At 36.2% G+C, this 13,010-nt stretch overlaps 1 protein-coding gene across 2 annotated transcripts in view; it reads left to right on the top strand.

The window, feature by feature from the left end:
• The window catches only part of LOC128657316 (zinc finger protein OZF-like), a 115,583-nt gene extending 104,552 nt beyond the window's left edge, over positions 1-11,031 (top strand). The window contains exon 8 of one of the 2 annotated variants that reach the window (XM_053711612.1): positions 7,301-11,031. In XM_053711612.1, coding sequence (XP_053567587.1) covers positions 7,301-8,058 — 758 coding nt within the window. In that variant the 3' untranslated portion in view covers positions 8,059-11,031. The remainder of the gene's footprint in view (positions 1-7,300) is intronic. The other variant, XM_053711613.1, reaches the window with a different exon arrangement.
• The last annotated feature ends 1,979 nt before the right edge of the window (positions 11,032-13,010 follow it).

The following is a 13,010-nucleotide window of genomic DNA, read 5'->3' as shown; positions in this document are numbered from 1 at the left end:
CACATGGGGTTTGGAAATTTCAAGAGGCGAAATTTCCAATAAATATTTTAGAACATTTTCACATCAGTGGCATATGTCAATTATTGGGGTGGGACTCACAGTCCCCACGCTATGAAGAAGTATCTCAAATACTTGTTTGGGCGGAATCCAGCTCCTGTCTAATCTCTGCGGTGCATATCCCAGGTGTAGACATTTGGGAAGCGAATTATCTCAGCCGCCAAACTTTACATCCAGGGGAGTGGTCTCTCCATCCAGATGTTTTTTCTCAGATTGTTCAGATATGGGGCCTTCCAGAGATAGATCTCATGGCCTCTCATCTAAACAAGTAACTTCCCACATACCTATCCAGGTCCAGGGATGTTCAGGCGGAAGCAGTGGATGCGCTGATACTTTCTTGATGTTTTCATCCTGCTTATATCTTCCCGCCTCTAGTTCTCCTTCCAAGAGTGATTTCCAAAAATCATCATGGAACAATCATTTGTGTTGCTGGTAGCGCCAGCATGACCCCACAGGTTTTGGTATGCGGAACTGGTTCGGATGTCCAGTTGCCCGCCTTGGCCACTTCCGTTACGGCCAGACCTACTATCTCAAGGTCCTTTTTTTCCATCAGGATCTCAAATCATTAAATTTCAAGGTATGGAAATTGAATGCTTAGTACTAAGTCATAGAGGTTTCTCTGACTCAGTGATTGATGCTATGTTTCAAGCTCGTAAATCAGTCTCTAGGAAGATTTATTAGAGAGTTTGGAAGACTTACATTTCATGGTGTTCTTCTCATAAATTCTCCTGGCATTCTTTTAGAATTCCTAGAATTTTTCTGTTTCTTCAGGATGGTTTGGATAAGGTTTTGTCTGCAAGTTCCTTGGAAGGACAAATCTCCGCTCTTTCTGTTTTTTTGTTTTTTTTCACAGAAAGATTGCTATACTTGCTGATATACACTGTTTTGTACAGGCTTTAGTTCATATTAAGCCTGTCATTAAATCAATTTCTCCTCCTTGGAGTCTTAATTTGGTTCTGAAGGCTTTACAGGCTTCTTCAGTTGAGCCTATGCATTCTTTGGACATTTAACTACTTTCTTGGAAAGTGTTGTTCTTTTTGGCTATCTCTTCTGCTAGAAGAGTTTCTGAGCTATCTGCTCTTTCTTGTGAATCTTTCTGATTTTTCATCAGGATAAGGCGGTTTTGCAGACTTCATTTGAATTTTTACCTCAGGTTGTGAATTCTAACAACATTAGTAGAGAAATTGTTGTCTCTTCCTTGTGTCCTAATCCTAGGAATCCTTTGGAAAGATCCTTACATTCTTTGGATATGGTGAGAGCTTTGAAATATTATGTTAAAGCTTTTTGTTTCATTAAGCTTATTTGGAGTCGGGTCAAGCCCCGCCTCAGAGATTTATTACTCATTCTTCTAGATCAGTCTCCACTTCGTGGGTTTTTAAGAATGAAGCTTCAGTTGATCAGATTTGCAAAGCAGTGACTTGGTCTTCTTTGCATACATTTACTAAATTCTACCGTTTATATGTATTTTCTTCTTCTGAAGCAGTTTTTGGTAGAAAAGTTCTTCAGGCAGCTGTTTCAGTTTGATTCTTCTGCTTCTGATTTAAGTTTTTTTCTTTCAAAAATGAAAATAAACTATTTTTTTGGGTTGTGGATTAATTTTTTCAGCGGTATATGGCTGTTTTTATTTTATTCCCTCCCTCTTTAGTGACTCTTGAGTGGAAGACTCCACATCTTGGGTATTGATATCCCATATGTCACTAGCTCATGGACTCTTGCCAATTACATGAAAGAAAACATAATTTATGTAAGAACTTACCTGATAAATTAATTTCTTTCATATTGGCAAGAGTCCATGAGGCCCACCCCTTTTTATGGTGGTTATGATTTTTTGTATAAAGCACAATTATTTCCAAATTTCCTTTGTTGATGCTTTCTACTCCTTTCTTTATCACCCCACTGCTTGGCTATTCGTTAAACTGAATTGTGGGTGTGGTGAGGGGTGTATTTATAGGCATTTTGAGGTTTGGGAAAGTTTGCCCCTCCTGGTAGGATTGTATATCCCATATGTCACTAGCTCATGGACTCTTGCCAATATGAAAGAAATGAATTTATCAGGTAAGTTCTTACATAAATTATGTTATATATATATATATATATTTGTGTGTATGTATATGTGTGCATATATGTATCTGCACATTTATATTTTCACATAAATACACATATATAGACACGTGTGTATCTATATATATATATATATATATATATATATATATATACATACATACAGAGAGAAGTGCACTCACAGGAACAAAGAACTGGCTCAATACCATTGTTAGCCTGTTCTATGGCGATTTACCACCTGGGTGCAGCTTTTTAGCCCAGTAATGCTTTTCACAGAGTAGAACTTTCCTGTAGTATATCAGTCTGATCCCGCCTATTACGGTCAGTCCAGCGCCGAAATACCAGGCAATTCCACTCTGAACAAGGAACACAGCAACCCCAGACGATCGTTTCGGCCTTCATTTGGCCTCGTCAGTGAGGTGTAGCCATATTCCTCTAAGCACACTGAGCAAGGAGTCCACGTCTGGTTGCCCCTTTTTCCCATAGGGAGACTAAATACATACAGAGAGAAGTGCACTCACAGGAACGAACAACTGGCTCAATACCATTGTTAGCCAGTTCTATGGCGATTTACCACCTGGGTGCAGCTTTTTAGCCCAGTAATGCTTTTCACAGAGTAGAACTTTCCTGTAGTATATCAGTCTGATCCCGCCTATTACGGTCAGTCCAGCGCCGAAATACCAGGCAATTCCACTCTTAACAAGGAACACAGCAATCCCAGACGATCGTTTCGGCCTTCATTGGGCCTCGTCAGTGAGGTGTAGCCATATTCATCTAAGCACACTGAGCAAGGAGTCCACGTCTGGTTGCCCCTTTTTCCCATAGGGAGACTAAATACATACAGAGAGAAGTGCACTCACAGGAACAAACAACTGGCTCAATACCATTGTTAGCCTGTTCTATGGCGGGATCAGACTGATATACTACAGGAAAGTTCTTCTCTGTGAAAAGCATTACTGGGCTAAAAGAAGCTGCACCCAGGTGGTAAATCGCCATAGAACAATAGTATTGAGCCAGTTGTTCGTTCCTGTGAGTGTGCTTCTCTCTGTGTGTATTTAGTCTCCCTATGGGAAAAAAGGGGAAAGCAGACGTGGACTTGCTCAGTGTGCTTAGAGGAATATGGCTACACCTCACTGACGAGGCCCAATGAAGGCCGAAACGATCGTCTGGGGTTGCTGTGTTCCTTGTTCAGAGAGGAATTGCCTGGTATTTCGGCGCTGGACTGACCATAATAGGCGGGATCAGACTGATATACTACAGGAAAGTTCTACTCTGTGAAAAAGCATTACTGGGCTTAAAGAAGCTGCACCCAGGTGGTAAATCGCCATAGAACAGGCTATCAATAGTATTGAGACAGTTGTTCGTTCCTGTGAGTGTGCTTCTCTATGTGTGTATATATATATATATATATATATATTTATATATATTTATATATATACCATCAATAAATAGTGCACTCTCAGGATTTTGTGAAAAAAGGTCAACTTTATTAGGTGACGTTTCAGGGAACTCAAGTCCCTTTCTTCAGATCAAAAAAAAGGTGAAGACATGTTGATGTGGGAGGTATGTGCTAAAGTTGTCAGTATATAATGTGTTCATGTTTGTCACATTTGTTCACCTTTTTTTGATCTGAAGAAAGGGACTTGAGTTCCCTGAAATGTCATCTAATAAAGTTGACCTTTTTTCAGAAAATCCTGAGAGTGCACTATTTATTGGAAGTATACATTTGGCTATATTTGCACCCAGGTGGCTGGAGTAGGAGGGAGGATTCGTTTTTCCTGTATATGTATATGTATATATATATATATATATATATATATATATATATATATATATATATATATGTGTATGTATACACACATACAAATATTTAGACACATAAACAGTATGTGCATGTGTGTGTGTGTATGTGTATATATATATATATATATATATATATATATTTATATAGAGAGATACACATACACACATGCATACCTTTGAGCCCTTCCCAGTCAAACACCTTATCCCATACCATAACTTTTCTCCAAGCTAAACACTTGCACCCCAGACATGAAGGGGTTAAAGGGACACTGAACCCAATTTTTTTTTCTTTCATGATTCAGATAGAGCATGCAATTTTAAGCAACTTTGTAATTTACTCCTATTATCAAATTTTCTTCATTCTCTTGGTATCTTTATTTGAAATGCAAGAATGTAAGTTTAGATGCCGGCCAATTTTTGGTGAACAATCTGGGTTGTTCTTGCTGATTGGTGGATCAATTCATCCACCAATAAAAAAAGTTCTGTCCAGAGGTCTGAAACAAAAAAAAAAAAGCTTTGATTACTTTTTTCAAATAAAGATAGCAAGAGAACGAAGAAAAAATAATAATAGGAGTAAATTACAAAGTTTCTTAAAATTGCATGCTCTATCTGAATCACAAAAGAAAAAAAATTGGGTTCAGTGTCCCTTTAACCCCTTAACGACACACGTCGTACAGGGTACGTCATACACAAACTGGTCTTTAGTCGTTAGGGGTTTAAAGCAACTGGAAGCGATTCTGATCGTTTCCAGCTGCTTTCAAGGTATTGCGATGATGCCTCGATATTGCGGCATCACTGCAATACCTTTTTTGGCACACCGATGAAGAGAGGGCCACTCTGTGGCCCTCTCTCTGCATCGGCCAGTGATGGTGCCGATCGTTGGTGGGTGGGAGCAGCTGCAGGGAGGTGGGTGGGTGGGCGGCCCATCACTGGACTATTTCCAGCAAGGTGGACGGGCGCGTGCGCGCACAATCACTGTTATTGCTATGGGAGAGGGAGGAGACAAAATATTCCTTTAGAAAGTGGATCAGGGGATCAGTGGATCTAGGAGGGGGGTGAGGAATTGAGGGGGGGGGGCAGCTACCCTACGGAAACATGGGGTTACATTAAAAAATTATTTTAAAAAGGAAATTTTTGTTAAGAAATTGGGTACTGGCAGGCAGCTGCCAGTACCTAAAATGGCCACACATAGGAAGAGGGGGGAGGTTAACAGAGCTGTTTGGGGGGATCGTTGAGGTTGGGTGTTAGGTGGGGAACCTAGACTGAAGAAACTATAAATGTATTTTAAAAGAAATGCTTAAAAAAAGGGGGTTTTATTTTAGTACTGGCAGACTTTCTGCCAGTACTTAAGATGGTGGTGACAATTGTGGGATGGAATCAGAGGGTGGGATGTGTTAGGTGGGAGACTGATCTCTACACTAAAGCTAAATTTAACCCTACAAGCAACCTAATTAACCCCTTCGCTGCTGGGTACAAGTACAAGTGTGGTGCGCAACGACATTTAGCTGCTTTCTAATTATCAAAAAACAATGCAAAAGCCATATTTGTCTGCTATTTCTGAACAAATGGGATCCCAGAGAAGCATTTACAACAATCTGTGCCATAATTGCACAAGCTAATTGTAAATTATTTCAGTGAGAAACCTAAAGTTAGTGAAAAAGTTAGCGATTTTTTTTTTATTTGATCGCATTTGGCGGTGAAATGGTGGCATGAAATATACCAAAATGGGCCTAGATCAATACTTTGGGTTGTCTACTACACTACACTTAAGTTAAAATTACCCCTACAAGCTCCCTACAAGCTACCTAATTAACCCCTTCACTGATGGGCATAATACAAGTGTGGTTCGCAGCGGCATTTAGCAGCCTTCTAATTACCAAAAAGCAACGCCAAAGCCATATATGTCTGCTATTTCTCAAGAAAGGGGATCCCAGAGAAGCATTTACAACCATTTGTGCCATAATTGCACAAGCTGTTTGTAAATAATTTCAGTGAGAAACCTAAACTTTGTAAAAAAGTTTGTGAAAAAGTTAGCAATTTTTTTTTATTTGATCGCATTTGGAGGTGAAATGCTGGCATGAAATATACTAAAATGGGCCTAGATCAATACTTTGGGTTGTCTACTAAAAAAAAAAATATATACATGTAAAGGGATATTCAGGGATTCCTGACAGATATCAGTGATCCAATGTAATCATTGCTAATTTTGAGAAAAAAATGGTTTGGAAATAGCAAAGTGCTACTTGTATTTATTGACCTATAATTTGCACAAGATGCAAAGAACATGGTAAACATTGGGTATTTCTAAACTCAGTACAAAATGTAGAAACTATTTAGCATGGGTGTTTTTTGGTGGTTGTAGATGTGTAACAGATTTTGGGGGTCAAAGTTAGAAAAAGTGTGTGTGTTTTTTCCATTTTTTCCTCATATTTTATATTTTTATAGTAAATTATAAGATATGAAAATAATGGTATATTTAGAAAGTCCATTTAATGGCGAGAAAAACAGTATCCAATATGTGTGGGTACAGTAAATGAGTAAGAGGAAAATAACAGCTAAACACAAACACCGCAGAAATGTAAAAATAGCCCTGGTCCTTAAGGGAAAGAAATTGAAAAATGGCCTTGTCCTTAAGGGGTTAAGGACCATTAAACACAGTAGAATAACATAATCAACAAATGCATAATAAAAAGACAATACAAAAAGCACTTAGTTTGAATTTCAAATAAGTAGTAGATTTTATCTAACAAGTGGCAGTTAGTTACATTTTCTTTTTTAATGCATCATGTTACAGTCAGCAGCCAATCACATGATAAATAAATGTATATCCTGTGAATCTTGCACATGCTCAGTATGAGCTAGTGCCTTAAAGTTTAAATATAAAAATATTGTGCATATTGAGATAATGAAAGTTAATTTGAAAGTTAGTTGAAAATTGTGTGCTCTATCTGAATCATGAAAATTTAATTTTGACTTGACTGTCCCTTTAAACACAAAAATAAAACTAGCAGTTTTACAAAAAAGCGTTTTTCTTTATTGCTTTTAGTGGATTTTTTGCTAAGATAGTGGTCCGTTATAGATTTTGTATAAATGATTCTTATGTGTTTTGCTACATCTGTATAATATTTGGATCTGGGATCTTCTGAAAATATATTTGTTACATGTTTTTTTTTAAATGTTTGCTATAAAATAAATAAAACCTATTCCTTAATGTCTAGTACACCACCCTTAAGCCTTTGCATGAAGCTGGGGAAAGGTGTAGTAGTCATAGCCTGCCCCTTACTCTTTTGATAGACATTTAGAACAGTTAAAATGTCGTCAAAATTTATTAATTATGTCATTTATAGCTAACTAATCCCATTGTATTTCTTATCAACAGGTGAATTTACAAATTGCAGTAATCCTAGTCCTAGTCAAGGTGAAAGTACAGATACTTGTTTCAATCTTCTAAATCAAAGAAGCAACAGAGGAAATGTATGTTCTGAATATGGGAAATGTTTTACCAGAAAATCAAATCTTTTAAGACATCAGAAAATTCCTACAGAAGAGAAAGCATTTTCATGTGCTGAATGTGGGAAATGTTTTTCTCGGAAATCACATTTTATTAGACATCAGAAAATTCATACAGAAGAGAAAGCATTTTCATGTGCTGAATGTGGGAAATGTTTTTCTCGGAAATCACATTCTATTAGACATCAGACAGTTCATACAGAAGAGAAAGCATTTTCATGCTCTGAATGTGGGAAATGTTTTAAAGAGAAATCAACTCTTATTATGCATCAAACAAATCATACAGGAGAGAAAGCATTTTCATGTTCTGAATGTGGGAAATGTTTTGCTTGGAAATCAAGCCTAATTACACATCAGAGAATTCATACAGGGGAGAAAGCATCTTCATGTTCTGAATGTGGGAAATGTTTTGCTCGGAAATCACATTTTATTAGACATCAGAAAATTCATACAGCAGAGAAAGCATTTTCATGTTCTGAATGTGGGAAATGCTTTACTGAGGAATCAACTCTTATTAATCATCAGACAAATCATACAGGAGACAAAGCATTTTCATGTTCTGAATGTGGGAAATGTTTTGCATGGAAATCAAGCCTAATTACACATCAGAAAATTCATACTGGATAGAAAGCATATTCATGTTCTGAATGTGGGAAATGTACTTAGAAATCAACTCTTATTAACAAGGGACACTGAACCCAAATTTTTTCTTTTGTGATTCAGATGCAATGCAATTTTAAGCAACTTTCTAATTTACTCCTATTATCAATGTTTCTTCGTTCTCTTGCTATCTTTATTTGAAAAATAAGGCATCTAAGCTTTTATCTTGTTCAGAACTCTGGACAGCAGTTTTTGATTGGTGGATGATATTATCCACCAATCAGCAAGGCCAACCTTGGTTATTCACCAAAAATGGGCCGGCATCTAAACTTACATTCTTGCATTTCAAATAAAGATACCAAGAGAATAAAGAACATTTGATAATAGGAGTAAATTAGAAAGTTGCTTAAAATGTTATGCTCTATCTGAATCACGAAATAAAAAAATTGGGTTCAGTGTCCCTTTAAGCATCAGACATCATACAGGAGAGAAAGCATTTTTCTGTTCTCAACTAAGGGAAATGTTTTGCTTGGTAATCAAGTCTAATTATACATCAGAAAATTCATACAGAAGAGAAAGCATTGTCATGTTCTCAATGTGGGAAATTTATTGCTTGAAAGTTAACTCTTGTTAACCCTTTTGATGTGCATGATCAGCTAGAAATATATCTGGTATGTCTAGTTTATTTTCTAGTATACAAGTCCCTCTCTTAAAAGAATTATAATTTTGGCTGTATAGCCTGATGATCACTGTGGTAACAGTGAACACCTGTCAAGAAAAAAAGCGCTTTTATTTCTGTACTGCACAATGGGGCCTCTTTAATCATTATTATAACCCCCAAAAGCCAATACCCAGATAGCATGGATAACTTGCCACAAACTTATAGCAAACTTTTAATTGTAAGTCTTGCTAACTTGCTGCAAGTTTTCACTGGCAAGTCTGTTTACATGCAGCATAAGTTCTAGTTGACACTTTTTCAACTTGCAGCAATTTTTCCTGGCAAGTATCTAGCAAGAGGACAGGGAATGTGTATTGTTGTGACAAGTTTACAGCAAGAGCTCTGCAAGTCTTTTCCATATTTCTGACAGGTCGACAGCAAGAGTACTGCAAGTCTTAAGCATATCTCTGGCATGTATGTCACAATTAAAAGCAGAGTCTGCGACAAGAGCACTGCACGTTTACTACTTACATAAATTATGTTTACAAATTAATAATACAGTAATAATAAAATGTTTTTCCTGTAAATGTTTTTTAATGTACGTTATTTGTATGATTTTAATTGTTTTTAAAGTTGTATCTATACCTTATCTGAGATAATATATTAATATACTGTATATAACACTAATATTATGTCAGGTAATATATTAAGTTAATTACTTAAACTAGAGTTATGTTATAACACTAATATCATTATCTCAGGTACAGTATGTGGGAACTTTTAACAGCACACCCCTTTTAGGTGTTCAGCTTATACATCAGTCTTCAGTTCTGCATATGTTCATTATGTTCAATGCTTGTCCCTTTCTTTTAGTGGTTTTCGGCAGTGGTTTTAAATGATGATTTCATATTTTATGAATATTAGTTTTGCAATTATTTCTTTATCTATTTCTTTTACAGTTATAAAAAAAATGATTTACAAACAAACAAATGTACTCAGGAACTCCGTAGTAAGTTGAATCACACACAGGATAGGGAGTGACTGGTCTTACGCATTTCGGCAGACTGCTGTAATCATAGACCTAAGGAGTGTTAGTCAGTTAGCAGTTTAAAAAGGTTATAAAACAATATCATTGGTTAGATAGTAATTAAGCACCTGCTATACCTGAACACAGGTATTCTCTCACTATGGAAACAGACCTAATGGACAAAAATAGAGCAGGAAAAATAGAGCAGCAGAAAATACAGAGAACAATAAATTGCAACACCGGTTTAAATGATCATATATAAACACAATAAGTGTGTACAGTGAGCAAACAAATAAATATTGTCTTATTCAAAATATTAGAAAAAAGATAAGAAACCTAACAAGTATAAACCTATCAATAGAAAAAATATATAATAATAATAAATTCAAAACAGTAAATCAATACATAAGGGAGTCATATGAAACTTAAATGTGAATGTATGAATAATTTGAATGTGTAAATAGTTTAAGATATGAGTATACGGATAATTTAAATAAATATATAATATACACACATATAAATAAATATATATATATATATATCTGCATTACCCAGAGATATATTTATTTATATGTGTGTATATTATATATTTATTTAAATTATCCGCGGTTCTGCGTGCTGACGTCCCGGGACTTGTCTCTTCAGAGATATGTGCCGCTGATGGTTCCTAGTGGCAACCGGGTTTGCCGGAACCTGAGAGCGATTGGCTTAATACCGAATGGGTACTGGGTACTGTGCTTTTACTTTGGAGGTGAGACTTTGCATACTCCTTGTGTTTTGGAGCTACGTTTGTGTACTTATGATTAGAGTGGTAATTGATTTCCCCATCTATTAACTGGAGCCTTTCCTGAAGAATTTTATACACCGCTGTATTTTTCAAACCAGAACTGTGTGCCTTTTTGTAAAAAAAATTATTATTGCATATAACTAACTGCAATTGCGTGGAAATCACCAAAAGTTACAGTAGGAAAATCATATACATTTTGTATTGAATCCATAATTTTACTGAACTGAATAAATTAATATCTGCCTTTCTTGTGAATGTTATGTGTTAACCTCAATACTGTATGAAGATAAAAATATTCACGGAAAAAGGTTTTAAAAATAACTCCATAAACACAACAGCATTAACTCTTACAAAACTAATTAAAACTTTTATTAGGCTGCAAATTCTCCAGGTTTGTAAAATGTTTTAAGTATGACTTTGTTATAAATTAGAGAATAACTTACCTTAACATATAGGCCTAATGTACAAGTTTTATGCAAACACATGAAAATTTTGACAGAACAATAAAAAATAAAAATCTGACATGCATCTGTGCTATGATCTTTAATTTGGCATCGGCCTGTAAAAATAAAAACAAACATTACATAACCTTTGGGCAGTTTACTCACCCTGCAGCAGAACTTTAATTTGTAGAGCTAAGAAAGTGAATTTGACAAAAGGTATAACACATAGCTTTATTTCAACCTCAAGGTTGTGATGAACACAAAACAAAATCTTCAGGAAAAAGTATGACACATATTCCTATGTCAATGCAATTTTCATGTAGATATTAAAATATTTGGCCATGGTCCTTATCTGACAGATTGGAGTTACTACCTTCCCCTGGGATGCTTAGAACGTATACTTTAATGTAAAGAGACTTTTTTTTCTTAAGATATTATTTATATTTTACTTCTCTAGAAATCAATTTGGACTGGTTTGGTACCCTCTGTTGTAATTTAGATTTTTGGTTTTGTTCCAAAAATTGGAAGCTGAAAGAGCAAATGTGCAGTTCATTTACTTCAGATTTTTCTTTTACAAAAAATAAAGCAATGCGCCATCCAGCATTTTCATGTTCTAAAACTATCTTCATATGATCACTTTCCTTCCCAAAGGAATATGATGTAGCAGAGATGCTTTTTGTCACTGAGTGTTTTATTTATTTCCCTGATGCCCCATACTGTGTGAGGTGGTTGCTTATTTAAAGCACAATAAAGGGTAGAAAATTACATACTTTAATTAGATCAGGTAATTTTAAGACCATCAACTCTGCACTGCTGTCTGATTAACATCCACAAGGATACGTTAACACACATTAAAAGCACTGCTGATCCCGAGCAAAAACCATTGAAAAGCGCTAGTTACATGACTCAGATGTGCGACTAGTGCTGATGATTGGATCAGTACCACTTTCTGCTTGGGACCAGCAGTGCTCTGCAGGTCCAAAGCAGTACTTCTATTGTATGTTTAATCCCTTTGGGTGGTTAAACACACAGTAACGCAGGGTTGATGGGTTTAAAATAACATGTTCTATTGAATTAAAGCATGTCATTTTTTTACTATTATGACTCTTTAATAAAGAAATATATATTGTTTTACCTTTAGTTAGCGAGCAGCCTTGTTGGAGCTTAAATATGGGTGGTACCATTTATTGTTGTTGTGACAGGGGTATTCCTTTGTTTTAAGGATGTTTCTTTTTTGACAGGATTTCTAATTCTTTAAAAAAATATATTTTTTTTAATAATTTTTTATTGAGGTTGTTAGAAATTAGTTACAAGCAGTTATTTCTTTGGAACAATCAGTACAATCTCACATATTATATGTAATGTAAAAATAACAAATTTACAAGCATGTCTGTACACACTACATAAAAGGTATATAATAGAAAAGTAGGAATCTCTAAGGCCTAGATTTAGAGTTCGGCGGTAGCCGTAAAAATCAGCGTTAGAGGCTCCTAACGCTGGTTTTAGGCTACCGCCGGTATTTGGAGTCAGTGATTAAAGGGTCTAACGCTCACTTTTCAGCCGCGACTTTTCCATACCGCAGATCCCCTTACGTCAATTGCGTATCCTATCTTTTCAATGGGATCTTTCTAACGCCGGTATTTAGAGTCGTTTCTGAAGTGAGCGTTAGAGCTCTAACGACAAAACTCCAGCCGCCTGAAAATAGCAGGAGTTAAGAGCTTTCTGGGCTAACGCCGGTTCATAAAGCTCTTAACTACTGTACCCTAAAGTACACTAACACCCATAAACTACCTATGTACCCCTAAACCGAGGTCCCCCCACATCGCCGCCACTCGATTAAAAAATTTTAACCCCTAATCTGCCGACCGCCACCTACGTTATACTTATGTACCCCTAATCTGCTGCCCCTAACACCGCCGACCCCTATATTATATTTTTTAACCCCTAATCTGCCCCCCACAACGTCGCCGCCAGCTACTTACAATAATTAACCCCTAATCTTCCGACCACAAAGCGCCGCCACCTACGTTATCCTTATGTACCCCTAATCTGCTGCCCCTAACA

Source organism: Bombina bombina, chromosome 4 (genome assembly GCF_027579735.1).
Source record: "Bombina bombina isolate aBomBom1 chromosome 4, aBomBom1.pri, whole genome shotgun sequence".
NCBI classification, from domain to species: Eukaryota; Metazoa; Chordata; class Amphibia; order Anura; family Bombinatoridae; genus Bombina; species Bombina bombina.
This window is presented reverse-complemented; position numbering and strand designations above follow the sequence as displayed.